We start from the raw sequence: 25,426 nt of genomic DNA on the forward strand, positions 1-25,426 counted from the left end.
TTTTTAAAAACCAAAGAATTTATATATAGAGATATACATATATCTTTTAAAGATTTATTTATATGTCTCTATAACTATTTATTTTATATATCTATATAAAGATTTATTTATATATCTATATAAATATATATATATCTTTTAAAGATTTATTTATTTATTTGAGAGGTGGGGCAGAGAGAGTCCCAAGCAGACTCCACACCCAGTGCAGAGCCCCACGCAGGGCTCAGTCTCACCACCCTGAGATTACAACCTGAGCCGAAACCAAGAGTCAGATGCCCAACCAACAGTGCCACCCAGGCTCCCCTACAATATATATTTAGTAAGTTATAATACCAGCAGTAAGGGGATATTGCAGCAGTTGTCAAGGGATGAAGCAAGCGACTGCAGTTGGGGCTCTTGCTCTGGGCTACAGCTTCTCAGGTCCATGTGGTTGTGTTGGACCCCACCCAGCATCTCAACCTCTGGGATTTGTGTGACTTCACTGCCTTGAGATAAAATGCTTCTCAAAGTGGCACAAATTCCTGAGTCTCCTAGGATCTGCGTTGCCAGAGGGGCAACTGCTGAGATGTTTGTCCCTCTGCCACCAGGGTGGAGCCTGGTTCACCAACACAGCTCACCTTTTCCACAGCAGGGATCTCTTCATGCTCTCCTCCCCACAAAGCTCACAAAACATTGATTTTTGAGCCCAGGAGAACATTATCCAGCCAACAGTTGACTTGGTTCCCAGGGAGCAAATATATATATATATATATATATATATATATATATATATATATATCTCCAGGAAGTCATTTCTCTTTTGCAGGCCTTCAGCTGAACCTCTCCCATGGGGTTGGGAGGATCACCAAGTGATTATTCATTAACAGTTGCAGACCCAAGCCTCCAGGCTTTGGAGTGAGGGTGGGGATGGCGGCGGGAGCCAAGGGCTGGCATGAACATTCGCGCTGACCAAGATGGTTGACCACAGACTTTGCAAGCCCTGAATCCAATTAAGTTGCAAACATGCTTTCCCTCAGGTAGGTTCTGAGCCTGCAGCTGGCCAACTCCACTCAGGCAGGCCTGGGAAAGGGGTTCCTTTGATTACGTGTTTGATCCTAGTCATTCATCATAACTCTTCCCAACTGCCACAGTCTCAGGGCCCTTTTATCCATTAAGCACTAGAAGCCCAATGTCTAGGATTTGGGAGGTTTTCAAGGGCCTATGCTATTGGTGACTGGGAAGAAAACAATATAGCCTCCAATAAAGGAAAAGTCAACTTCAAAATCAACTGTAAAATATGTATTTACCTGTTACTGCAGTAACAAAGTTGACTTCATTTATTTTGAAATTTGGCACTCATAAAAACTTATTACATTGCAAAACAATCTTAGGGGAAATTTTCTCATTTTATAGGAATTCTCAAGTACTACAGTTGCAGAAGGAGCGGTACCAATTGCAAAGTATTTGTAGTCAATTTCAGAAGTAAAGCTTTAAATATCATTTCAGATACATTTCTGCAAGAATGATACTGAATAAGGAATATGTATATTAAATATATTCAATGTGATGAAGTGTTAAGGTGTCTAGCACGGTATGGTGGTACTAAACACGGCCCTACTTATGAATCCAGTCAGCACAGGCTGTACCAAGGGATACCACTAACCACCATTCCGTGAAGGTCCGCTTGGCACAGTGATAGGTACTTTGTTAAGAATTCTAGCTAGCGGGGCGCCTGGGTGGCTCAGTCGTTAAGCATCTGCCTTCGGCTCAGGTCATGATCCCAGGGTTCTGGGATCGAGCCCCCGCATCGGGGCTCCCCTGCTCCGTGGGAAGCCTGCTTCTCCCTCTCCCACTTCCCCTGCTTGTGTTCCCTCTCTCACTGTGTCTCTCCCTCTCAAATAAATAAAATCTTAAAAAAAAAAAGAATTCTAGCTATCATATAAAGAAGTATTTACTGGGGCACCTGGGTGGGTTTGTTTTTGTTTTTGTTTTTTATCTGTGTAAATACTTTATTCTGTTTCTACATAAGGTATTGAAATTTACACATTATTTTTAAGACAACTAATATACAGCTAACTGAAATAAAATATACAAGAAGCTTATGAGATATGAGATACAGATGAGAAAACCTGAGAAATTTTTAATTTGCCCTACTGGGAACATCAGAACTCCTGGACTTGATATTGGCCTTGTGTATCAAATATTTTTTTCTGTAAGTACTAGCTGGCACCCTCCCAAAGAAGTCGGTTAAGCATCCGACTCTTGATTTCAGCTCAGGTCATGATCCTGGGGTCCTGGGATGAGCCCTGTGTTGGGCTCTGCGCTCAGTGGGAAGTCTGCTTGAGATTCTCTCTCACTCTCCCTCTGCCCCTCCCCCTACTCATGAGTGTATGCACGCTCTCTGTCTCCCTTAAATAAATCTTTTAAAGAGTGTTTACTGTGTGCCAAGGCATTGTGCTTTATATATAATGTTATCTACAAAGAAATTATGTGGTCCATGTTATTACCCCCATTTTACAGAAAAGAAAACTGAGGCTTGGAGAGGTTAAGGTTACAGATTTAGTAAGTGAGATTGAAAATGAGGTAGGTCTGGCTCCAAAGTTATGTTGTTCCTTTTTGCCACACTGCTCTCCCATTTATTGAAGTTACCTTATAGGCTAAGAGTCACCTGGTCACCAAATTCTATTCTAACAGACTGGTCTCCCTTTTGTCTCCTGGGCATGTTTTGCTCTTTTCAACTGTACTTCTGTTTTGTTTTGTTTTTCTTCCCTGAGAGCCCTCCCTCAAATGTTAGTCATCTTTCAGAGCTCGGCTTGATCACATGTGTGAGCACTGCCGGTCAAGTCCACCCTAGGCTAATCCCTCCTGAACCTAAACCCTCCTGAACCCTCCTTCAGCATTGCTTCCTGGTACCACTCATTTGAGTCCTTAATTGTGTGCTACCTTGTTTTGTTATTTGATTCTCACATGTGTGTCCAGTCTTCCCAACTGGTTGGAAAACTCGTGGGACAGGAATCGGGTCCTGCCGTGCTTCGCTAGCCCAGAGGCGACACTCAGTGCCTGTGTTGCCTCTCAGAATCCTCGTAGTTTCTAACACAAGGGTGCATGAAGTTGCATAACTTCTAAAATGCTCCCGGTACGAAGACTCTATGAAACAGGAAGAAAACATCCAAGTGCTCGCAGCCAGACTAGTACATAAGAAGAGGCTCCACAGTTAGACCCTGGAGGCAGCTCAGAAGAGGACGAGCAGAGAGTCCGCAATGATCCCCTAAAGACCAGTGTTTTCCGGATACCCGAGGAAGGGTAGGTAGAAAAGTCTGTCTGGGTCACTGGTGGGAAGGACAGAGGCAGCATGAGGATAGAGGGCAGTCCTTGACCTACAAGTGCCACCCTCAGTATGGGTCATCAGGCTTCCCCCTGCGAACGGACTCCTGGTGGGTAAGAGGCAGACTCTTCAGGAAGAAGGGGGTTCTGGAGGAGCGGGGTGGTGCAAGAGGGGCCGGGGCCACTACCAATGACCAGGAGTGGCTAAGGGGGACATGGGGGTGTGCATTTTCTGATCCTTTGCTTGGGTCCTTTGTGAGATTGTCCAGAAGCAGTTCCCAGTCCCTCAGTGGAGGGCAGTGGTAGGACCCATTCATGGAGCTTGTGTACGAAGTCCAGCGGTGACTACTGAACTGGAAGTGACGTGCTCTGGTAAGTTTGATAAGTTCCTCGTGACAGGGTGTGAGAGGAGCTGTTGCTGCCTGCGGGCGCCAAGGTGGAGACCAGCTGGGGTGCAGAAGGCTTGAAATAGAATCCACCCAGAGGCAAGCCCGATGACGGTAGAACATCAGCTGCTGGAGGCAAGTGGCTGCTGACAGTTGTGTCTCTGGGTTCCACGTAGCTTTTCAGCTAACTTTCTGCCAAATAGCTTGACAAACAAACATCCATGGTGGACCCCCTGGAGCCAGGACAGGTGACAGGAAGGAGCACTTACTCCTGACAGTGATCCCCGCCATCCTGGCCTTTGACCGGCTGCCACTGTGCAACCTTGCTGCAATGCTGATTCAAAAATGAGACTGACACTGTGACTGTTTAGCTCCCCCAGTGATGTCCTGAGTACGTATAATGATATCCCTGAGAGAGAGAGAGAGAGAGAAGAAAGGAACAGAATAGTGCAAACCGAGTGAACGTCTAAGAAACTGGGTCGAGGCGGGCTTAGGCTGGAAAAGCCCAAAAGCGAACAAGAAGGGTGAAGGGACTTCAGGGCAGCGTCCTGCTCTTGAGCAGCTCTGGAGGACAACAAGCCTACCATGCCCTGCTCTTCTGAATACCCTTTTTCGTCTCTTTGCTGGGATCCAGGATCTTGGCAATGAAGTTAACCACCAAGGCTGGGGGAGCTGGGTTGGTCTCACGTTGAGGCAGGGGTTTTGTCAGAAGCTTCCAACAGGGCGCCTGGGTGGCTCAGTTGGTTAAGAAACTTCCAACAGGGAATCTCTCCAAGAGAGATTCTCGTCCAAGAGGGGTCCTTGGCTCTGAAGACCCATGGCCATGACATATCTTGGATCCTGGTTTCTGAACTCTGAGGCTTAGAGTTCTATTATAAGGAATTCGTTGCCATACTTCTTCTAAAAAGACTCCCTCTGTTCCCAGTGGCTGACCCTGTCTCCTGCCAGGTCCATTTCCTCTTTACTGTGTAGCTCTTCGGGGCCTTCTCAGGGAGCCCAGTCCCACCATGATCTTGCCTCAGCAGGTGGACTGTCTCCCTTGTTCCTGACTATAGGCTCTGTCCTCAGGAAACACAGCATGTAATCTTCAGCCTAACCAGAGCTGAGGCAGGGGGCTCCCCTCACATGCGTTTTGTGGTCTTTGACTTACTACAGGCCTGTGTGCAGCATTTGGACCTCCCAGTGGTGACAAAAACAGCAGTGATAAAAATGATTGTAGCTAATATTTACTGAGGGGTTTCTATGTTCCAGTCACTCTTCTAAATGCTTTATGTCTGTTTTTTTTCTCTCTCTCTCTCTTTTTTAAGCACACGAAGGACCTTCCTACTGCCCTTGCCCCATAACTGTCTTATCTTTCTCACCCAGTTCTTGAAGAGAAATACTGGTCAGAGACTCAGACACCCAGAGAGCAAGTTAAGGAAAACCCCACTAAGGCCAGTGTACTCCTACCTTTGACTGAATGCAAATGTGTGAGTGCTGTACAAAGACACAAGATAAATGTCTTTTTTCCCAATTTTCCTGAAATTATTTTGGGGGAAGAGGAAGTAATTTAAAACATTATTTTTACATAAAATAAAATGATATGATGGAGTATATTGAAAAATTCAAATAAATTACAAGGTATTTACTTTACAATTTAAAATGTTTTTGCTTTGAATTTCAAATTTATATGTAAGTTTCAGAAAGAGTGCACAGAGCTCCCCTGTATGCTTTGACCAGATTCCCCAATTATTAACATTTCTGAACTATTTGAGAATAGGTTACAGACATGATGCTCCATTACCCCTTAATACTAAAGTGAGTATCTCCTAATTACAAGTTCCCTTGGCTACATCAGCACGGCACAGCCATCCAAACCAGAAAATTAGCTTTGATCTGTTATTACCTGCAAATTAAATTTTAAGGTAACATATAAAACATCTTTGCACTTGGCTATTCTAAAAATATTAGTTAAGTGAAAGAAGGAGGCTTCAGAGAAGGCTCATGCTTGCTGGTCATGACTTTAGGTGTTTTAATGAATTCCCCTCTGCCATTACTAGCTCTGAGTAGTCTGAGACACATTGCTCTGTGTCTAGTTGACCATGAAAATCCGGCCCTGGATGCATCAACTTTGAGGGTAAAGAATAGTGACCCTTACCAAAGATAAAATGTTTTGGGATGTCTCAGGCCCACCTGGAGGTCTCTGCCAAATGCTTTCAGCCTGGCCCCAAATAGCAGATGGAAAGTGAAGACCTTTGTTCTTGCTGCATGCCCTTATTCATGTCTCCAACAGCCAGTGGTATGGCCTAAGGACATGCTTGACTTGGTTCATAACCAAGTCCTTGGGTGCTGTTTTGTTCCCATCTTCACTGACACAATATGAACATTCAGGTGAAGGGGATGTGGTCCATGGGTGAGAGGCAGAAATGTAAACATGTTGGGATTACGGACACTAAACCCTATTTTGAATGAACATGATTTTGTCTCAAGTCCGGGAATCTGCCTCTTTGCAGATTGATTTGCCAGTCCATGGATAGTGAATTTTACCTTGGAAAATGTCTGAGATCCAACTGGGACAATTAATCAGAATGTCAGTTTGGGAATATCACTGGACCGGTTCAAGAAGCCTGAGTACTTACTTAAACTAGCCATGTGATCTTGGACAAGGTGTTTAAGTACTCTGGGTTTTATTTTATTCATTTGCAAAATGGGGAAGGCTGGACTAGATGATCTCTGAGGTCAGTGGACACAATCTCTTGTAACATTTAATTTTATGAATATCTGCCGAAAGAGCCTAAAGCTTTACAGACGTGTAGATCTGTGTTGTGCTAAATGCCACGGCCCGAGCAGGAGTTTGTACTCATTTACACCACATCTGTTTATGCTTTAAATGTGTAAGCTCAAGTAAGTTTCTATGTGAAGGCCATTGAAAGTGACAGCTATGGTGCTTTCCCACTGCAAGCAGTCCATTGGAAAGCAGGGAAGGACCATGAGCCATGGGCACTGGTGGCACTTTTGAGTGATTGAAGACAAAGTAGGAAAGGGAGCTGAATCTGGGAGTGGGAAGAATATGAGTCCATGATGTAGGCAAGAGCATAGTAAGCTCACCTGAGGACTGATTTCAATGTCAGGAGGGGAAGTTGGAAATGTCGCTAGAGCTCTCTCGCCATTAATTGCTGTGATACTTGAACCCTTTGGAGAGGAGCTGGCGTGGAGGACACCCTCAAAAGTTAGTGGCCCTAAATCCTCTGTCTTCTTTTTATATCTTTTGATTCATGGAAGGTAGAGTTGGGAAAACAAAACAAAACAAAAAAACAACCCTTAAGTAGTCTTAACAGAAATACTCAATTTAGCACCCCCCTTTTATTCGCTCCAACTGAAGCATTGTCCCCTACCACTCCAAATTACTTTACCTAGAGAGATAATGCATATTGTCCTTTTTGTCTGACCTTGAGCCTTACTTTATCCGCTCTTGGCTAGGGACTACTTTTGGCAAAGGGAGGCTAAGGAGGAGTTTGGCCTCGTTTAAATCCTTTGTTTTTCTGTCACGGAAGTCAGGCCTGTTCCATCCATCACAGGTTTGGTCACCCAACATTTGACACCACAGCAATAAATATAAATGATAACACCTCTTGAACTTTTCCTACAGGCCAGCCACTGTACTAAGTGCTTTAAATATATCGTCACATTTAATCTATCTAATACTCCTATGAAGTAGCTTACCTTTATAGAGATAAGGATTTTCCATCATAATGTGTATTTCCTTTATAGGTAAACATCTTTCTTTACCTCCCCTCTTGGGAACAATGGGCTTCCTACAAGGTCCCATTAGTGATGTTTTCTCATGCTTCTGTGGACTCATGGATGCTCCCAGGCTGACTGATTTGGAGTCCTTCACAGGTAAACATCCTGGCAAGAGCCGTACCTGCTCTTCTTTCTACCTTCCATGGTAGGATAGGGGTAGGTGGAGACCTTTTAAAAGAGAGAATCTAAAGTCTTCAAAATACTTTTGGAAGCTCAGTCATGCAGGAGCATAAGAACGGGCCAAGGCTCCCTGAATGTTATTGCTATCGGTATGTTTTCTGCTGCCATAGCACTGGGGTTATCCCCTAGAGCCATGGATATTATGAATAAGGCCATTGACACTATGAATCAATGTGTGGAGAAGGGTCCTCATCTCAAGGGCATTTCCTCTTCTCACATTCTCCCCTTGGGTTCAGGACACTTCTCCTCACATTGACTCAGTTGGCCTTCTTCATAGTGTCTTTGGGTCATTTACTTCAGAGTATGGGACTGGGAAACCAGGGTCATGTAAAAGAGTCTCCTACCTAAAACACCTCGGTTCTCACTTGTAGGAAAGTGAGTGAGCTTTAGCACCAGTTCTTGGGTTACTTTCTTTACTGGACTCCATTTCTTTTCTTTCTTTTCTTTTTTTTTAGGGAGAGCGCACATGGGTGAACGGGTTGGGGGGTAGAGGGAGAGGGGGAGAGAGAATCTTGAGCAGTCTCCATGCCAGCACGGAGCCTGGAGCCCGACATGGGGCTCCATCTCACGACCCTGAGATCATGACCTGAGCAGAAATCGAGAGTCAGACGCTTAACTGACTGAGCCACCCAGGCACCCCATACTGGACTCCATCCCTGCTTCTTAGGTCCAGGTTGAAACAATTTTCTTTAAAGACACCTACACAAGGCTGAGTAATGTTCCCTTCACACCCTCCTCCCCTCTCCAAGCTCCCACCCCCAGAAACAGAAGTGTTTAATAACTAATCAGCCTCCTTTTCCCATTCTTCAAGTTTTAGGTAGGAATGCATCAAACTTCAGCCAGGCTTGGTAATTGGCCCACACCTGTTATTCACTTTGGACCTCACATTTGACCTTTGGAAAGCTGAATAACCAAATGCTTATTTCAACATTATTCTTGGCATCTGTCAACTTGGCTGTGATCAAGGTCATGTGAAGGAATGGGTGACTGTCAAGCAGTTGAAGCATCAGTAATGAGAACAAGGCAAGTCATTTGGATTCATTGTTAAAATCTGAATCACTTTCAAATATTAGTGAGCATTCTAGATGTAACTTGGGAGTGAAATTTTCCTTATGAACTTTTTTAAATGTCGAAATTCTATCAGTCAGGAGAAGTATAAATGCACATTTATTATTTTAAGAAAAATGCTATAGGGGTGCCTGGGTGGCTCAGTCGGTTAAGCATCTGCCTTCGGCTCAGGTCGTGATCCCGGACTGCCGGGATGAAGCCCGGCGCTAGGCTCCCTGCTCATCAGGGAGTCTGCTTCTCCCTCTGCCCCTCACCCCGCTCGTGTTCTCTCTCTCTCTCACTCTGTCTCTATCTCATCTGAGATAATAAATAAATAAAATCTTTAAAAAAAGAAAAGAAAAGCTGTAATAATGGTTGTCAAAGCTTATATACAAAACAATGAAGAATTTTCACATAAAATAGGAAAATTAGCTGACAGTTAATATTTAATAAGAGATAGTATATTAATTAGATAACTTTAAAAAGAAGCTTATGTACTTTTTGAGCCAAAAGTATTTATAACAATTTAATAAATAGTATAAGTACTATTAAATTCAAAACATAGTATAAGGCATAACAACAGAAATTAGATTATATCTTAATTCTACCTATGATACCATGATATCATAGTTGTTATAGAATTGATTCATGTATTAGCATTTATCATGTTAAATAAAATAATTCTTTTTTTTAAGATTTTATTTATTTGACAGAGAAAGACACAGTGAGAGAGGGAACACAAGCAGGGGGAGTGGGAGAGGGAGAAGCAGGCTTCCCGCTGAGCAGGGAGCCCGATGCGGGGCTTGATCCCAGGACCCCAGGATCATGACCTGAGCTGAAGGCAGACGCTTAATGACTGAGCCATCCAGGTGCCCCTAAATAAAATAATTCTTAAGAACTATACATTCAGGAGGATTTTTTTGTTGAGGTATAACTCACATACAGTCAGGTACACAAATCTTAAGCATACAGCAAAATGGGTTTTCCGACAAAGTAAACATATCCAGACCGAGAAAGAACATTTCCAGCTTACCTCTTACCCCTTCCCAGTTAGTGCTCCCCAAGATACCACTATTCTGAACTCTACCACCACAGGTTACTTTTGAATTATGCTGAATTTTTAGTTATTTAATACTATTTAGGTCATGAATCTTTCAAGAAAAAGTTTTATTTGGAAATTCTTCTCATTTTGAGAGGATGCATTAGAAGTATCATTTTAGCCACTTCAAAATTTTGTGAGGAGGATGTCTTCAAAACCATAACATCCATAAGAAAAAAATCAATATATATAATTTATATTTATATGTGATATCAACTTATACAGTTTATGTCTATATGAATATATAAAGAGTTATGAAAAAAAGTATAAAGGGAAAAAATCAATACCCCTAAGTATCTTGCTTTTCTATGCATCTCAGTCAAAACCATCTGTTTAGAGTGATAAATGTAGAGTATAATGACCATTTACACTCAGTCATCTGGCATTTGGCTACAATGTGTATTTAGTGCATCTCTACTTCCAAGACTCACCAATGTATTGGTCCCACATTCTGCTTGAATTGTTCAATGTTCTGCTCTTTCTTTGACCATACCCTCCCTAGCTTCTCTCCTCCTCTCAAACCACCCAGCCCAGCTAGCAGGACTTTGCTTGCAGACCTGTCCTCTAGCATACTCAAGAACCTCTCTCTAGCAGGAGAAAGCCCTCAAGGAAAACTGAGTGGGGTATTTGCCTTCATCTGCATGCTTGCCAAGGTGAATATGACTGGACTGCTATTTGCTACTTCCAGTGATCATTATTAAATGCCTACCAGTGCTGAGGGCTGATTAAGGCTACATAAATACCATTTCCAAATCTTCCTGCAATCCTGTTGGGTAGGTGGGATTACTCCCATTTCACTGTATGGAAACACAGCTGCAGAGAGGTGCCTTAGTTTGCTTGAGGTCACATAGCCAGGAAGACCGAGCCAACCAAGATTTACACCCAATTTTTTCTGGCTCCAAAGCTGACTCTGACTCTGGTAAGGAGTAAAGGAGCACTGGCGGTGTCGGGGAGGGACAGGAAGAGAAGAGACGCCCTGGCTGGGAAGGGAAGGTCTAGCAAGGTAGCTGGGCAGTGAAGTAGGGCGGGCATGGGGCATCGTGCAATTTGTCTGGCACTGAAATAAAGGAAAGAAAGAACGGTCAGGTGATGGTCAGGGCTGCAGGCAATGGGGGTGGGGTGGGGCGTTTGCACCTCAAAACAGAGCCAAGGTAAAGCTGTAGCTTCTCCAGTTCTGCTCACTAGAGACAGAGCAATGGTGTCTGTAGCCCAGGGGGACAGGGAGATGGCATTTCCACATCTCAAGCCCTCCGGCCTGGGCAGACTGCCAGAGTGGGGAGCCAGGGAAGCACCGAGGCAGGACAGATCATTATCAGAGGAAGGAAGCTCTGGCAGCTCCCACCAGCCTGTTTGTGACCAGCAGGCTCTGGGCCACGGAAGTCCCTTGAGGTCAAGGGAAATGTGATCCTGGAGCAGGGGGATGAAGCTGGGACACTCCCCTGACCCTATGCCTTCAGGCCAAAGGGATCTAGCCAGAGACAGGCCCGGGGCCCAGGTCGGAAGGGCAGTGGGCTAGAGAAGGGGGAGGCCAGTTAGAGAGGCAGAGAGAGAATGAATTACGATCCCTGGAGGACCTCATAAACAGGTCTTGGCTAGAGAGCTAGTGACCTTGATTACAGCGGGCACAGGGTAACTGGCTCCTAAAAGCTCTCAGGGTACATATCTTCATGGGTGAACTCTTACCCAGTTCTCTCGTCCCTGCAGAGGTCTCTCCTTTTTTGCCCAAGGGACAAGTACAAAGTGCACTGTATTTAGAATAAGGAGACCTAGGTTCAAGTCCAGGCTCTGCTACTCACCAATTTGACAAGCTCTTTAATTAATTACGCTTTCTGAAAGCTCCATTTCCTCCCCCAAAGAAGGCCCACAATCCCTCTCAAGTCTATCCCAAGGGACTCATGTGGCAACACCATGAAAAACCTAAAGTGCTATATAAATATGGAGTGGTACCTCGTTTTCTTTCTTTCCACCCGCGTCTCCTCACACAGGTCATATCACTACTACGTTAGCCGGGGAAGGTTCCTAGCTCGGGAATAGGAACAGCTCTGTCCATAAATCCCAATTTGTACTTTTGTTTCCTCCTCTTGTCAGGCTGCCCTGAAGATGGGGCAGGGGAGAGATGTCCCAGGCACAGACCCGGGAACCCACACCCCTAGCTTGCTCAGCCCCTCCTTTGGAGATAAGCTTCTGGGAAAACAGCCACAGAAAGAGGAAGGACCGACCATCTCTTCTGGAGCTCAGCCCTTTCAGAAGAGGTTGAGCTAAGAGGGGCCCTAAGACACGGGAGGAAGATATAACCTGTGGGCCATACGAGGACTGGCCCAGGGGTCTGCAGAGGGAAGTCAGGCACAGCACGAGAGGGAGGAAGTCCGAAAACCTACAGGATTTTGTCCAAGTGCACAGGAACCAGCTTGGATTTCCTAGAATCCCCTTTCTCAGGAGGGTCACAGGCCACAATGTAAGAAGCCTGGGTACTTTGTACTTGCAGCCTGGGTACTTCCTTGAGGTGAGCTCACATGTGCTCAGGGAGACAGGCTCTTTGCTCTGGTGGCAGTTTCTTTGGCCCTTCTTGCAGGCTATGCTGCGGGTCTGACAGGTGGCGGCCACACTGGAGAAGGACTGATGCAGGAAGGTGTTGAAGGGTTTGCAGTGTTTCGTGTACTTGTTGACCTTGCCCATCGCTGTGTTGCACCGCTGGGGCCTGGGCTGCACGTGCTGAATTTCAAACCACTGAGCCGAAGTCACGGTGCTGGGCTTGGCCCTGACAGGGACCTCAGCCACCCACAGCCCCAGCAGCAGGAACAGCAGTAGGGGGCAGGATCCTGCTCTGGCTGCGACCCTCTCTCGCAGGGGAGCAGTGCGGATGGAGGGCTGGGGTTGCTGGGGACGGACAGCAGGGGGTGAGAAATTAGTCTTTCTGTATGTGTCCTTCTATCTCATCACCGTTACCCTCCCCTGGGTCTCCTTCCTCCCTCCCCCTGTGTCTCATCCTCTCTTCCGGCTCCGTGTGCCCTCCTCACCCACTGTGACCCCATCCCCCTCACCCCATATGCCTGTCTTCCCTCATTCTGTCCTTCTCGCCTCCTATTCTTTGTTCTCTCTCTTCTCCCTCGAGACCGATTCCCCCTGTGTGCTTATCCCTTGCTCTGTGTCTCATCCCTCCCATGATACCATTCCGTGGCCCCCGTGGCCCCACTCTGTGCCTCCATCCCCCGGCATCACTCTCCTCTCTCCCCTATGTGTGTCCTTACCCCCTCCTCCTTTGTCTGTCATATCACTCACCTGCATCAGACCCTGTCCCTTCTCTGGCCTCTCTCCCGACTCAGGTCCCACCACAGGCTGCACCTCCTCACTGAGTCTGGGGCTCAGGATGCCCTCACTTGTCACTGGCCTCAGATCACTTGCCTTTTAACTCCTTAAGAGCTGGCCTGATCTATGTTGCTTCTGTTTGGGGCAGGCCAGGGAGCAGTCGGGGATCAGGAAATGAATCAAGTACATGTGCCTTTCCACCTACATGTCCCAAATAAGTGGATACCTAGGGAGCTAGTGTACCTGCCTAAACAGGTTCAGCAATGCGGAAACTTCACTCTTCACACTCAAAGACTGGATTTGGCCTCTGGCCACATGGTTTTAATGACTACTAAAGCACCTGACCCAGGTGTCAACCCCAAATGAATTTCAGGGAGAACTGCCGTTTATCTCCTATATACATCTCTGGTTCATGATTCTGGGAAGAACCAATCACTGTGGCCGTAAGAATAGCTTTTTCTCTAACCTGAGATACAGAGAGAATAGCCTAGAATATTGCTTTGTATGATTTCTTGTCATCAGGACTTCCTGCTTATCTTTTGGAGGAGATGGAGGAGCCAGGGAAGTGGATGAATCACCCCAGTCACGATGCCCAACACCACCCCAGCTCAGCTATTCTGCAGTGATTCACTCCTCTGGGCCCCTCAGTGCCAGGTGCTGAGCAGGGCCACCTGGCTTTACCTGGAGAAGGCACCCAACACCTTCCATCCTTCACTCTTTTCCTCCCTACTTCATTGAGATCGGCAAAACTTAAACAGTGTCCAAATTTGAAAATGCTGTTGGTGGTGGTGGTTGCTTCATTCTGCCTTAGGCCTTGACCTTGCATGGCCTGCTCCTTGTGGTAGTTATAGGTGTGTGGAGAGCCCGAGCTGGTACTGCTCTGGGGGCTCTAGTGAGCTTGCCACATGGCCCTCAGAAGAACCGAGACACCGAGGAGTAGAAGCATCACTACTTATGGGTGGGAAGTTTGGAAAACTGAGATGAACAGTCCTTTTTTTTTTTTTTTTTCAGGATTCAAATATTTCTCAAGTGTCTACTATGTGCTGAGGTGCTTGGGATAGATCAGTGAATAAAAGAGACAAAAATCCCTACCTTCGTGGAGCTTACATTCCATCGGGAGAAAGACAGTAAAAAATTAATATACCCTTTGCTTGAAGTGGTAACTGCTAAGGACAAAGGTAGAACAAGAGGGAGGTTGGTAGGCAGGGATTTTTAAATAGGGACATTTAAAGTAGGCGACTCTGGGACAAAGACCTGAAGATGGGAAAGTGAACTTGTGCTTGCCTGGGGAAGAAGGGTCCAAATAGAACAGTGCTGTGAAAGCCCTAAAGCAGACAGATGCCTGCATGTTGGAGGGACAGCCAGGAGTCCAGTGTGGCTGGGGCAGGTGCCGGACGGTGGGATCGGAGAGGGACCAGAGGCCAGATCATGGAAAGCCTCTGAGACCAGTGAAGACCGTGACTTTTACTCCAACACACTGGGGAGGCCCTGGGGCCGGAGGGGTGTGGTGCAGGAAGACGGTTCTAAGCAGAGGAGTGAAAGGCCCTTGCGTAGATTGTAACTGTAGCAAAGCCATGTAAATGGTCTGCGCCTGGGTGGCTCAGTCAGTTAAGCACCTGCCTTCAGCTCAGGTCATGATCCCAGGGGGCTGGGATTGAGCCCCATGTCAGGCTCTCTGCTCCGCCGCGTCTGCTTCTCCCTCTACATCTGTGCTCTCTCTCGCTTTCGCTCTCTTTCAAATAAATAAATAAAATTAAAAAAAAATGATCTTGATTATAAAGTTTGTGTTCTGGTCCAGAAGTCAGAAGTTTGAGTTGGGAAGAGGAAGTGTTTGTCTTTGAGGCTTGGAGGACATCGTTTTAGTAGGCAGAGTGCCCAGGATGATTTTTGGAAGAAAAAGTGGTGTTGGAGATGGGAAGCACCACTAGATGGGGACAGAGAACCGGGAACAAGTTCCCCGGGGCCTCCGGCGCCTCTGTTTCTCAGCGAGGCTTTGGCTATGGGAACAGCATTCGCTGCTTTGTTAAGGTGCCGGAATCTCTGCAGTTTGAACTTCTGGATATAGAATTATGCCCCTGCTGCTGTAGAAATGCAAATGTTTGGAAATAAAATCCATGGTTTAAAGCGGACTGTGGACAGAATGCGGATCAGCACAGGCCCGTCCAGCCCCGGACCAGAAGCTGGGCTCAGGGGATGGGGTGGGAGGCCAGGAGCTCATTTGAATTCTTAGCCAGGACTCCTCACTTCTCATTCTAGAGTGAGATGTTTCCAAACCACGACTTGCACTGCTCTGTGCTCTTGTGTTTTCCTGTCATTATAATTATCCTAGTTTGCTCTTCAAGTCCATTATCCTGAGGTCTCCAGAAGCCGGCCTGAGTGCTGTGTGAAAGTCAAACACCACCCTACTGTCTAGGCCAAAGGGGAGAGAGAGTAAAGGTTTAGGTTTGCATACAAAAATTAAAGAGTTGAAACTACCACCTTCACAACTCAATCTGAAACCCTTACTTTGCCTCAGTTGTTTGGATAAGGCCGGTGATTTTATTTATTGATTGGTTTGCCCCAACTCTCCACCTTCCAGGATCTGCTTCCCTTTGCACTTGGTAGGATAATTTTGCCAGTTTTCCTTTGCCCCGTGTAAGGGGCAAGAGGAAAAAATGGAGGAAGGGGGACAAGATTAGGGAGAACAAAAGGGGTCAGGCATCAGGCCAAGGACTGATCAGAGAGTCTGGCAAAGGGGAAAAGAGAAAAATTTGAAAGGGGTGAGCAAAAAGACAAAATGGGGCGGGGGAGAAGATGGGAGGGAAGAAAGCCCCTCATACAAGCAGCCTCTACCCGGGGAGATGAGGTAGCTACCCCCACCTCCTCGTTCTATGGTCATAGTCATAGCTCCTGGCCCAACCCCTGCCAGGCCACTACCATGCATGTGCGTGTGCGTGTGTGTTTAAAGTCACTGGGGCGGGCGTTGTGAAAATCCCAGCAGTGCCAGGTGGACCTCTGCCTGTCTTCCCCACAGGACAACAGCTGTTGCTTCCTCTGGCCTGCACTGAGAGGGGGTGAGTGGAGCTGGCTGAGAGGAGGGCTGGGCCTGGATTGGTGCCCACCCTTCAGAGGCCAGCCTCTCTCTCTTCCGGAGTTCCACACAGCCTCTGGATACCGATGGAAAGCCCATGAGAGTTTCCCTCCAGGCAGGAGCAGATCCAAATTCTGTTATCCTAACTTTGTAACTCCTAGGATAAATAAAGGTAATGGGCTCATTTTTGTAGACGGGGAAAGTGAAACAAACAGCAAGTTGGGGTCAGACGTGGGACTTGCTCTGGGTCTTTGAATTCTCATGACCTTTCCTGGAACAGCTGTGGGTCTGGAGGAGGCAGCACGGACAGAAGGTTGGAATCCTTGGCTCCCAAACTAATGCCTTTAGAGAAGCCAGGATGTAGGAGGGGGGGACCTGCTCTGGGGTTGAGAGTCCTCATTAGGTCATTCTACCTCAGAAGCCATTATCAGCTCCCCCGTTAGCTACAGAATAAAATTCAGATTCCTTGGCCTGATATTCAAGTTCTGCCACTGAAGTGCCTCAATTCTAACCAAGGTGGTTTTCTCTATTTTCTTAAACACATCTTTCCTAATCCTCTTTATCTCTACTCATCTCTTAACTGTTCCTTGAGATCCAACCCAAGGTCCCAGGGTGACCTGCCCCTCACACAGAAAATTTGCTCCAGTGCCCCCAATTCAGAGGGATCTTCTCCATCTCTAAATTCCTACAGTTCTGTCTTCAAGACGTACAATTTTCTGCCTTGAATCGTTGGTTGTTTCTTCATATGTATTTATCATTTTCCTCCAACTTACACTATCGATCTTCAGAAGACAAGGACCACCTATATTATACTTTTTCCTACTTCTCACAGGGATAGCTTAGGGCTTTGCATATAAATGGTTCTTAACTGATTCAACTTCTAGGTTATTCATTGTGCCCCTGAATGATCTGAGTCCCAGGTGGGACGAGCAGCAACCTCAGCACTGGTTAGCAAATGGAGGAACTGACAATACAGCTCCTGGACTTCAACCCTGGGTTGAGGTGAAGTCATGACAAGAAGGTTGAGCTGCATGAAGCAATCCTTTGTGTTCAAGGACAACCCAGGAACTGCCCATGACATGCTATGCTGGTTAGATCAATTTGGGTTGGATAGGGCAAAGAAGTGACCCCACTGAGATTGTGGTAAGCTCACTCTGGGCAAAATCTTGGGGTTCCCCTCAATCACAGGGAATCACCCCTGCACCTGCTACGCTAGCCACTTGTTCTGGGAGGAAAGGAGAGAATGTGTAGAGGACTACAGGCAGAGGGTCACCCTTACAGGAAAAACAACTCAAAAGTTTCAGTGGTGAACAGTCAGTGCTCTTCTTGCTGGTAGAAAAACCATCACTACTCAAAGCAAGATCTAACACAAATATTTCTAAGTTCTGGAGATTTGCCAGCCCTCTTCAATATATAAGGCATAAGTAATTCTGCCTTTGTTAGGAAATTTGATTCACTCATTAGACCAGGGTTTCTTTTCTTTTCTTTTCTTTTTTTAAGTGTACTTATTTTTTTTAGTAATCTCTGCACCCACTGTGGATCTTGAACTCAAGACCCTGAGATCAAGAGTTGCATGCTCTTCTGACTGAGGCAGCCAGGTGCCCCAGACCAGAGTTTCTCAACCTCAGCACTGTTTACATTTGGTCTAGATAATTCTTTGTTGTGGGAGCTGTCTTGTGCAATGTCGGATGGTTAATGGCATCCTGGGCCTCTACCCACTAGATGCCAGCAGCCCCTCCCAGTTGTGACAACCAAAACTGTCCCCAGACATGACCAAATTGCCTGCCCCTGCCCCTGTTGAGAACTACTAAATTAGACATATGACCTTGAGCAAACTACTCTCTCTCAAACTTAGTTTCTTCATCTCTAGGGTAATTCTCATGTATGTAAAGCCCAGTGTAATGAGGCAATGAGTTCCACAAATCTCAGGCCTTGGGAGCAGATGAAACCATGACAAGGATGTCAGCGTGGAAGCAGCAATGCTGTGGATCAGCACCTTGAAGACAGGATTTTAAAGACCGGGCCACTAGAATTGCAGTCTGGAACCTGAAGGCCCATCGCACACTCAGCACCTTTCCTGGTCCTGGGCTCAGGCCTTTGTAACATGCTTATACGTGTGTCTTTCTTGCTGAATTATACATGTAATCTGGGCTGGAGCTGTTTTATTTACCTTTATGTTGCCCCCAACATTTGTCATAGTGCTTTTCTGACAGTATTTAACAACTTTAAAAAAATAAATTAAAAAAAAAATTTTTAAGGTAATCGACACAAGGCATGGCTAATAATAGAAAGCTTCATGAAGATGAATTTTAAGTCAGGTGTCAGAGGGGCCTCCACGTTGGCAGAGCGGGGATGGGGGAGGTTACGTGGATCATCTGGGGAATAAAAGAGGCTTTGCCGATGTTGAATTGGGGAAAAAAGTGAGTTAGTGTAGAACCCAGGAGATCAAATCTAGTTACACGTTGTTTATACACCGTGCGATGGTTGAAATTCACGTTCATGCTGACCATCTCACTTTCTTCTTGCAGCCTCATGAGGTAAGGAAGGTATTCATCCCATTTTATAGACGACGAAGCAGAAATTCAGTAGGTTATCTGAAATCAAGTCCTGAACTCTTTCCTCTGTGAAGCGCTGTTTCATTTTTGTAACTGTGTGTGCAGAGTAGAGGGGTGGTAGGTAGGCATCGAATGAAGGAAGAGGAAGACCAGGAGCCTTTCGTGAAAAGCCCCTACCTCTTCTCAGGGAAGCTGCAGCCTTGAGCCAATAGGGAAGAGGCATGCTTTGAGGTGGGGACAACAGCAGACTTCCTCAAAACCAACACTTGAGTCAGCCAGGCTTAGGCACCACCCTGCAAGTCTCCCACTCAGTGTTGGCCCATAGACCCAGCCTGAAGGATACAGATGAGCCACTGGCCTGTGTGGGCTTCACCTTCACTTGCTTGGCTGTGCACACTTCCCTGGGGGTGGTCTTCCAAGCAGAGCCTTCTTAAACAGGATTTCCGGGTTGAGACTTCACATGCGCTAGCTCAGTGGAGGTGATGGGGGTAAGAGTGGAAGGAGGTGAGGAACAACATCCTGGGTAAAGGAGGTGGCATGAGCCAGGATGAAGAGGTGGAGGGTGGCACAAAGGGGGAAACAGGGATGGATGGAGATGCAGTTGGAGACATGGCAGGGGTCAGGTCATGGAAAGGCTACACCTACGAGGTGTAGAGCCTTACTGGAGTTGGAGAGCATGTGGTGTCCCAGACAGGGGAGAGCCTGAGCAGGGGAAGAGACAGGGATGGAAGGGACAGTTTCAGGAACAGTCTTAGGTGTCAGGGCTGTGTGACTAATGGACTCATGCTCATATTAAGTACTCACCAGGTGCCAGGCACTGGGCTAAAAGCTCTTGATATACATCGTAATGAATTCTAATAGTGCCATGAGGTATAAAAGATTACCCCCATTACTAGATGAAGAAATCGCAACTTAGGGTGTTTTTAGCAAACTTAGATTGGTGATACACAGCCTGTAAACAACAGGGCCAGGATTCAGCCAGGATTTCTGGTCTATTTGACTCAAAAGCCTTGCTCTTAACCACCTTGCAGCCACTGCCTCCCCATGGTGGGGTTAGGGAGCGGGGAGGGCCTAGGATCACAGATTTCTTGCATAGGTAACTGAGGAAACGGGAGACAGACAACACGGGAGGAGAAGCAAGTTGTGGGGAGGATGGGTTCAGTGTTGGACTCCAGTTCATACCGGCAGGAAGAGCCACGCCAGTAACCCCAATGCCTCCAGTACTCTGCACCACCCCCAGACTACACACTGGCCTTAGAACACTTGGGGCTCTGTGTTCTGACTCCTGGCTCCCATTCTGCAGGACATGGATGGAGTAGGCTGTCCTATGAGGAAGCCCACCACCCGGACAACACCCTGCAGGGAGGCCAGGCCGTGAGGCCTGTGGAGGTCAAGGGCTGCGGCTGGCAGGCTCTCTAGTTCTCATGAAGCGGCAGCTGTTGACGAAGAGAGTTAGGAGTCCGGCCCTTTCCCCACATGGCAAACTACAGTAAGAATCTGATCCTCTGGGCCCACAGGGCCCACCCTTCCTCATGTCCAGGCTGTGCTGTCTAATCCCACCTGACAAGCTGGAGGCTTCAGGGTCAGCGTGCGTAGGTTTCCGGGAGTGCTCAGACTCTGATAGGGCCTGAGGTCGGAGGTGAGGGAGTCAGCTGATAGTGTGATTGGGACCGGTATGGAGGTGATGATGGGGACTGCGGGGCTCCACGTTGATGTCTCTGGTTCTCGACCCAGCACTCAGTGGGAGGCCCTTGTGTGTGTGCGCGTGTGGCCTCCGGGGCGAGTGGGGTGAGCAGCCGACCCTCTGTTCTCTGAGGGTCAGGAATAAGCAGCACTTTGTCCCTCAGAAACATGACAGTACTTTCCTTCTCACCTTTCCACAGGAGCACGGCCTACGGGCCAGAGAAAACATCAAAGAAAACCTAAGAACTTCGAGCCTTCCGGCAAGGAGCTGGTACTAAGTGTTCTGATGACAGCAGAAAGGAGGAGACCAGACAGCAACGTCTCTGTCCTCCCACCCATCCAACCCCCTCAGCGCAGCGGCTCCTCAAACTCAGGGGACGCTCCCTCCTCCCAGACTGGTCTTTGTCCAGAGAGCTCTCTAGCCTCTTCTCACCTTTGGGCTGTCTTTGGCCTTGGCGGGAAGAATTCCTGCCCCTGCTCCTGCCCCGCTGGTCTTCCAGCCCCCGTCCTTTCTCCAGAGCAGTCAGTCAATCGTAGTTCAGCCCGTTCCTTCTGTCCCCTTTGCATTTTTTACCAGAAAGGTTGACCAGAGCCGGGGATAATCGGGAAGAGTCGCTCCCCCAAGAACCAGTTGGACCTCTTATTCTGTAAGTGTTACAGTTCACAGACCGGGTGAAGCTGAGACCTCCGGGTGGACCAAAGGAGTGGGGGGAGTGGCTGAAGGTGGCCGGCCAGCTGAGTGACTTTGGGCAAGTGTCTCCTCTCTCTGGGACATGAGGACCTGGGTTAGATTATCTCTGAAGTAGAGTCCAGCTCTTAGGGTATAGGGGAAGGCCCATGGGGAAGGCTGGGGGAATGCTGGAGGCTCTGGGAAGGGGCAGGCAGCCACTCTAGACCCACCTCTGCCTCCAACCACTTAACTCTACCAGCAGGAAGAATGGCACCAGCTGTGGCCCGGCTCCTGTTTCTCCAGCTTGTTATAGGGCCAACTCTGGTTGTGGACATCAAGGTGCAGATTGCCATCAAGAACTTCCGCCTATTACACATCGACTATCCCCGGGTTAGCTACCCAAAGGGTTTCCAGGGCTATTGTAATGGTCTCATGGCCTATGTGCGGGGCAGAAAACAGAGCTGGTATTGCCCCCAAATCCATTATATGGTGCATGCCCCCTGGAGAGAGACCAAGAAGTTCTGCAAGTACAGCGATAGCTTCTGTGAGAATTACAATGAATACTGTACACTCACAGAGGACTCCTTCCCTGTCACGATCTGCTCTCTGGCCTCTAGACAGCCGCCCACGAGCTGCCACTACAATGACACCCTAACCAACCAAAGGCTCTACCTGCTCTGCTCTGGAAAGCATGATGCTGAACCGATAGGTATCATCGGCCTCTACTAGGAAAGGCAGGCTTTCATTCTGAACTGCCCCCTACTGCCACCACACACCAGCCTGTCCCTACTCCCAAACCTCTGATCCCTGGTATAAGGCTTCCTCCCTGACTTCAAAGGCAGGCAGGATCCCCTCCCAAGAGACCAGAGAGGTAGGACAAATGTCTCGAGCTTCAGTCACCATGCAAAGTCATACTGCCTTGTAGCCTCTTCCCAACTTGTTTACCTCCTTTCTTCCCCTACCATCCTCCCTCTCCCACAGACAGTCTTACCCACCCAAGAAGCTGACTGTGTCCAGTTGGCAGTGACTGTCCATCCACTGGGCCAGATCCTGATTCCTGGATGGAGGCCCAGAGCCTCAGCTCACACCATGGCAACCGGCACCCAGTTCCACGTCTCAACTCCCCATCCCCACCACGCTTCTCTTCTCAGCCTTCCCCATCTCCCTTAGGACTCTCCACTCACTCGCCTACACAGAAGGTAACTTTAGCTACAGGGACCTCCCTGGGACCCTTAGACTCATTCTAGCCTCACTTCTCCAGAAACCCCCTCAGGTCCCAATCTGCTCCTCTCTATGAAATCACTGACCTTCTCTCCACATCACCTGTTCTTTCCTTTCTTCTCTACCACAGAGCCCAGGGTAGTCGCTCCCTGACACTCCCAACCTCCTGTAGTCACCCTGTCTTCCTTTCTCTGACCCTTTTTTCTTCCATCCTCCTCATTGTGGCTCACTGGAGTTTCAAGTTACCTTCTCTGACCTGTTCCCTCCAAGATTACTGCATCCTTTTCCTTCCCAAAGCTCCTCCTGACACCCCCCAAACTCCAAGATCTCCTGCTGACAGGACAGGGATGAGGTGAGCCTGGCTGTAGTCATGGAAGGTTTTAAAACCACATCTGAGTGATGTAAGATATAACCACTGGGTGAAACTGGGGTGAAGGGTATGTGGGACCTCTCTGTACTATTTTTGCATCTTCCTGTGACTCTATAGTCATTTCAAAATAAAAATATAAAAGCACATCCGAATCAGTTCTCAGTTCATTCCTTTTTTCTCAGCGCACCAGAACTCCTTCTCTTGGAGCCCTGGAGGCCACCCATCTCTGGCTGTCTTCCTGGGCAACCCTTAGCAGTGAGTGGGATCTTCTGTTCCATGTGTACCGCGATGGAGGTGGGGTGGGGTAAAACTCAGCTCTGGGCTGGATATTAAAAATGGATTCTCTCCCCCCTCCCCCAGCTCTCCCCCCTCCCCAAGCCGAGTAAGTCCTTGGCCCATTCTAGCTGGTTTCTATTTCTCCAACAAAACCTGGGCTACCACAGATGAGGAAGGTAGAGGGACAGGGAAGCGTCTAGTTGGTGGTGTCTGGGTCATACTATGTCAAAATAGGAACTGCTACTCTCCTCTGAGAGATAAGGATGGTGGATACCAGTAACGTATGAATGCAAAGGAGCACATACTTCCGCCTCCGCATCTGGTTTGTCTCTTACCCCCAAATATATTCCTCAGCTCTGTTCTTAGAACCAGTTGTTGAAGGGAATGCTAACTTTTGGCTGGGAGGCATGAGGCTAAGTAGAGAAAGGGTGCAGAACTGGAAACCCTGACTCCTCGGGCTCTCTCTTCTCTCTGCACCGGTGGGCCCATCTATCCCTCATCCTGACGGAAGACAGGGCTCATTGGCTGCTGTACACACAGATGTTTATTGTTCCCTATGCTCCCTGGTGTTTAAGATGCCAGGCTGAGGACTAATTGACCCTAGTTGTTGAGGCTACTTCTTATTTGCTGCTCTTCTTGTCATAGGTGCCAGCACCCTTGTAGCCACTCACATAGCCTGAGCTGTCAGTCGTCTCTTCCCGTCCTGCGATGCCTTTGCCCTTGCCACTCTCGTCAAAGCGCTCCTTGTGCGTGCCTGTGTACTTGCTGGTGTCCGTCAGCCGGCTCACCCCACCCACTGTTGTTGCTTTCTGCAAGCCAGAGGAGGACGGGTCTGATCCCTCTCCCTTCCCCTTCGCTGTCACACCCCTTCTCTAAAGATGGCCTCTGATTCTGCTAGTACCCTATGCTCTGTTCCACCATTGGCATGGGGCTGCTTTCTCTAGGGCCCAGATGCAGCCATGGGCGGGAACTGTGGCAAGAGCCATCCACTCCTGAGAGTGGAAGAGTTTGGTATATGGGAATGCATGGGGGTGTGTGTGGATTTTTCTATTTCCAAGGGAGTTATTGTGACCAGGCTGCAGCCAGAGCACTTCAACCCCAGACCCAATAGGCAAGGTCCCTCCTACTGGGAGGGCCCTATTTGAAACCTAGAGTAGAGGGAACTTAAAATAGAGAGCGGACAAATAGGGAACAGACGGAAGGTGAAAGGCAGGAGGTCAGAGATTACACCTTACAGAAGATCAGGAAGAAGAGTGGGGATCAGGTACCAAGTCTTCTGCACTCAGCGTTCCCCCGCAAAGCCATCTGGACACTTGGGAATAAGTCTAAATTTTACTATTAAAATAGATGTGGACCCCTCTCTGGGCCACAAGTTCCTCATCTCTGAAATTACTACGTGATCTCTAAAGTCTGTTCCAATACCAACAGGGCACCGGAGGCTTTCTGCCTTGTCTCCCTACAGTATTACTAACGGCAGAGGTGAGGGACAGTGGAAGGTGGGAGGGGAGACAGGAGCAGCAGGGATCTAAGGAAGTTGGGTCAAGGGTGAGGGATGAAGCATGTCACTCACGGTAACACCAGTGGTAGCTGGATCCTTGCCTTCCATGAGTTTATAAACGTTCTCCAGAGCTTCATCTGGGTTCTTGTCCTTGAATCGTTTCTGGCTCAGTTCCTTCATTGCCTCCTGGAACTGTTGAAATGTGATGGTTCGGGCATTCTTGGCCCTGGTTCAGCCGGACAGAAATCCAAAAACTCTGGAACATGAACTCATCACCTTCCAAGGTCCAACCTTCCCCTTACTCGGATTTGGCCTCTTGACACTGAGTGTCCTGAGGACAGGTGATAGCACAGGGCCAAGGACCCAGCAGGTGCTCAGTAGACCCATTACACATATTCTGCTCCATGTACCCTTCCATGTCCCACTGCCTTGTTGGTTCTACTCACCATCCCTACCTCCCATCTCTGGTCCCTTACTTGACTTTGCTGAATACGATGTCCACATCAGTGGAGGTGACTGTCTTGCCATCCATGATGCCACAGTCTTTGCATAGCTTGGAGAAGTTTTTGTTGTTCATTTCAGTGCCACTGCTTGATGATTCTCCAAAGACAGCAAACCGCTGGAAAGTTTTCCCTGCTTCTGATGCCATGATCAACTGGAGGTGGGGGAGGACAGCAGGGGGCGGGGAGACTTGGGGGTGAAGGAGGAGGGGACGGGAGGACTGAGGAGTAATAAGGTTGGGAGTTAAGATAAAATCCGGATCAGTAATAGGAACAAAGCCCCTCTTCCCTGTCCCTCTCTTTCCTTTTCCCCCTCACTCCCATCCCACCTACTGTTTCCAGCATTGGGGTACTAGTGTGGATCCTACAGACTGAATAATCACACTAGCACCCACTTCCCCACCACTTTTGTGCCCCTAAGAGTACCCGAATGGTGTCTGACCCTTCCCCAGCCTTTGTTTATGTGTGTGCAGGTATGT

At 47.8% G+C, this 25,426-nt stretch overlaps 3 protein-coding genes and 1 long non-coding RNA gene across 4 annotated transcripts; 2 read left to right on the forward strand and 2 right to left on the reverse strand.

Annotated features, from left to right (window-relative positions):
- Positions 1-811: 811 nt before the first annotated feature.
- LOC114202100 (uncharacterized) lies at positions 812-8,670 on the forward strand. Its single transcript, XR_003607754.1, has 5 exons — positions 812-1,016; positions 2,959-3,282; positions 3,573-3,675; positions 7,440-7,568; positions 8,464-8,670. It is a non-coding gene; the product is annotated as an uncharacterized LOC114202100 (long non-coding RNA).
- A 3,502-nt stretch (positions 8,671-12,172) lies between these two features.
- Positions 12,173-13,083, reverse strand: RNASE7 (ribonuclease A family member 7). Its single transcript, XM_028095154.2, is given in 3 exon segments — positions 12,173-12,261; positions 12,264-12,675; positions 13,078-13,083. Coding segments are annotated over 3 exon segments (507 nt in total).
- A 4,620-nt stretch (positions 13,084-17,703) lies between these two features.
- RNASE13 (ribonuclease A family member 13 (inactive)) lies at positions 17,704-22,773 on the forward strand. Its single transcript, XM_088024684.1, has 4 exons — positions 17,704-18,254; positions 20,033-20,218; positions 20,613-21,059; positions 21,342-22,773. The coding sequence occupies exon 4, from the start codon at positions 21,350-21,352 to the stop codon at positions 21,809-21,811; it is 462 nt and encodes a 153-aa protein (XP_087880810.1). The 5' UTR covers positions 17,704-18,254; positions 20,033-20,218; positions 20,613-21,059; positions 21,342-21,349; the 3' UTR covers positions 21,812-22,773.
- Positions 22,774-23,569: 796 nt separating this feature from the next.
- TPPP2 (tubulin polymerization promoting protein family member 2) lies at positions 23,570-25,096 on the reverse strand. The gene is made up of 3 exons (XM_028095183.1): positions 24,924-25,096; positions 24,520-24,673; positions 23,570-23,758 (listed from the first exon to the last, which is right to left on the reverse strand). The coding sequence occupies exons 1-3, from the start codon at positions 25,094-25,096 to the stop codon at positions 23,570-23,572; spliced, it is 516 nt and encodes a 171-aa protein (XP_027950984.1).
- Between the last annotated feature and the right edge of the window lie 330 nt (positions 25,097-25,426).

Source organism: Eumetopias jubatus, unplaced genomic scaffold, assembly GCF_037043125.1.
Source record: "Eumetopias jubatus isolate StellerSeaLion01/CBP00866 unplaced genomic scaffold, mEumJub1_p1.0 scaffold_7, whole genome shotgun sequence".
Classification (NCBI taxonomy): Eukaryota; Metazoa; Chordata; class Mammalia; order Carnivora; family Otariidae; genus Eumetopias; species Eumetopias jubatus.

Coding starts and splice junctions, on each gene's coding strand:
- RNASE13 (XM_088024684.1), top strand. CDS start 21,350: ATGGCACCAGCTGTGGCCCGGCTCCTGTTTCTCCAGCTTGTTATAGGG.
- TPPP2 (XM_028095183.1), bottom strand. CDS start 25,096: ATGGCATCAGAAGCAGGGAAAACTTTCCAGCGGTTTGCTGTCTTTGGA. Junction 24,674..24,923: donor ATCGTATTCAGCAAAGTCAA/GTAAGGGACCAG, acceptor CGGCTGAACCAG/GGCCAAGAATGCCCGAACCA. Junction 23,759..24,519: donor CAGCTACCACTGGTGTTACC/GTGAGTGACATG, acceptor TCTGGCTTGCAG/AAAGCAACAACAGTGGGTGG.